The 893-nt window shown below is 32.5% G+C and overlaps 1 protein-coding gene across 1 annotated transcript; it reads left to right on the plus strand.

The window, feature by feature from the left end:
• Nucleotides 1–284: 284 nt before the first annotated feature.
• On the plus strand, nucleotides 285–838 carry LOC105461325. The gene is made up of 2 exons (XM_011707822.1): nucleotides 285–570; nucleotides 660–838. Exons 1-2 carry the CDS (start codon nucleotides 381–383, stop codon nucleotides 833–835), a joined length of 366 nt encoding a protein of 121 aa, XP_011706124.1. The 5' UTR covers nucleotides 285–380; the 3' UTR covers nucleotides 836–838.
• The last annotated feature ends 55 nt before the right edge of the window (nucleotides 839–893 follow it).

Here is an 893-nt window from a genome sequence, read left to right on the forward strand (position 1 = left end):
TCGTGCTTGTAACGCAATCATAAACCAAAGTCAGAATGGTGAGATCATAATTAAATCGATCTTCAATACGATGTGATTAAGTATTTTTAAAAACCTGCGAAAAACTTATTGCGAAGAATAATATCTCAACCAGGATTTATACTACAAAAACATTATCCGTCCGGTAAAGGATACACTGTAGCGTCTCTGTAAGTACAAAAATGACCGTCATGTAACGAAAAAATATATGTACTTGGCGGGAGCCGCTACCGCGTATCCTGATAAACCTGCTGAGATTAAGCATTTCACCTTGTACCGTATAGTATATAAACCTGCTGAGATAATAATATTGCAGCACATTGCTTCAAAAGCTACAGTAGTGAAATCACGAAAGCGAATCCATGGCGAATCCAAGAATCTATTGTGCAAATGATAAAGTACAAAAGATTAGAATATCTTCTCTAATCGAAGAATTTGAGGACGTAATGGAAAACATACAACATGGAAAGTGTATGGACATCGGTTGTGGTCCTGGAGATATAACAAAGGAAATCCTATTACCGGCTATTGGCTCAAATGCACAATTAATTGGTAAAAGAATAATAAATTGTAGAAATATTTATACAAAAATTAAATTATATTTATACATATATTTAATTTAATGTTTGCATTTTGTGAAGGTACGGATATTTTGGAGAGCATGATCAAATATGCGAATGAAACATTCAGTGACGAAAAACGGTTGCAATACGAGGTATTGGATATTGTAATCAAAAATTTGCCTAAGAAATATATTTCTAAATTTGAACATATATTTTCATTTTACACTTTGCAATGGTGCAGCGATATTCGGTAAGTAATATCTTATATAAAATATAATTTAAATTAAATGTCAACAGATCGGAAGAGCACAC

This window comes from Wasmannia auropunctata, unplaced genomic scaffold, assembly GCF_000956235.1.
Source record: "Wasmannia auropunctata unplaced genomic scaffold, wasmannia.A_1.0 LD293499.1, whole genome shotgun sequence".
In the NCBI taxonomy this organism is placed as follows: domain Eukaryota; kingdom Metazoa; phylum Arthropoda; class Insecta; order Hymenoptera; family Formicidae; genus Wasmannia; species Wasmannia auropunctata.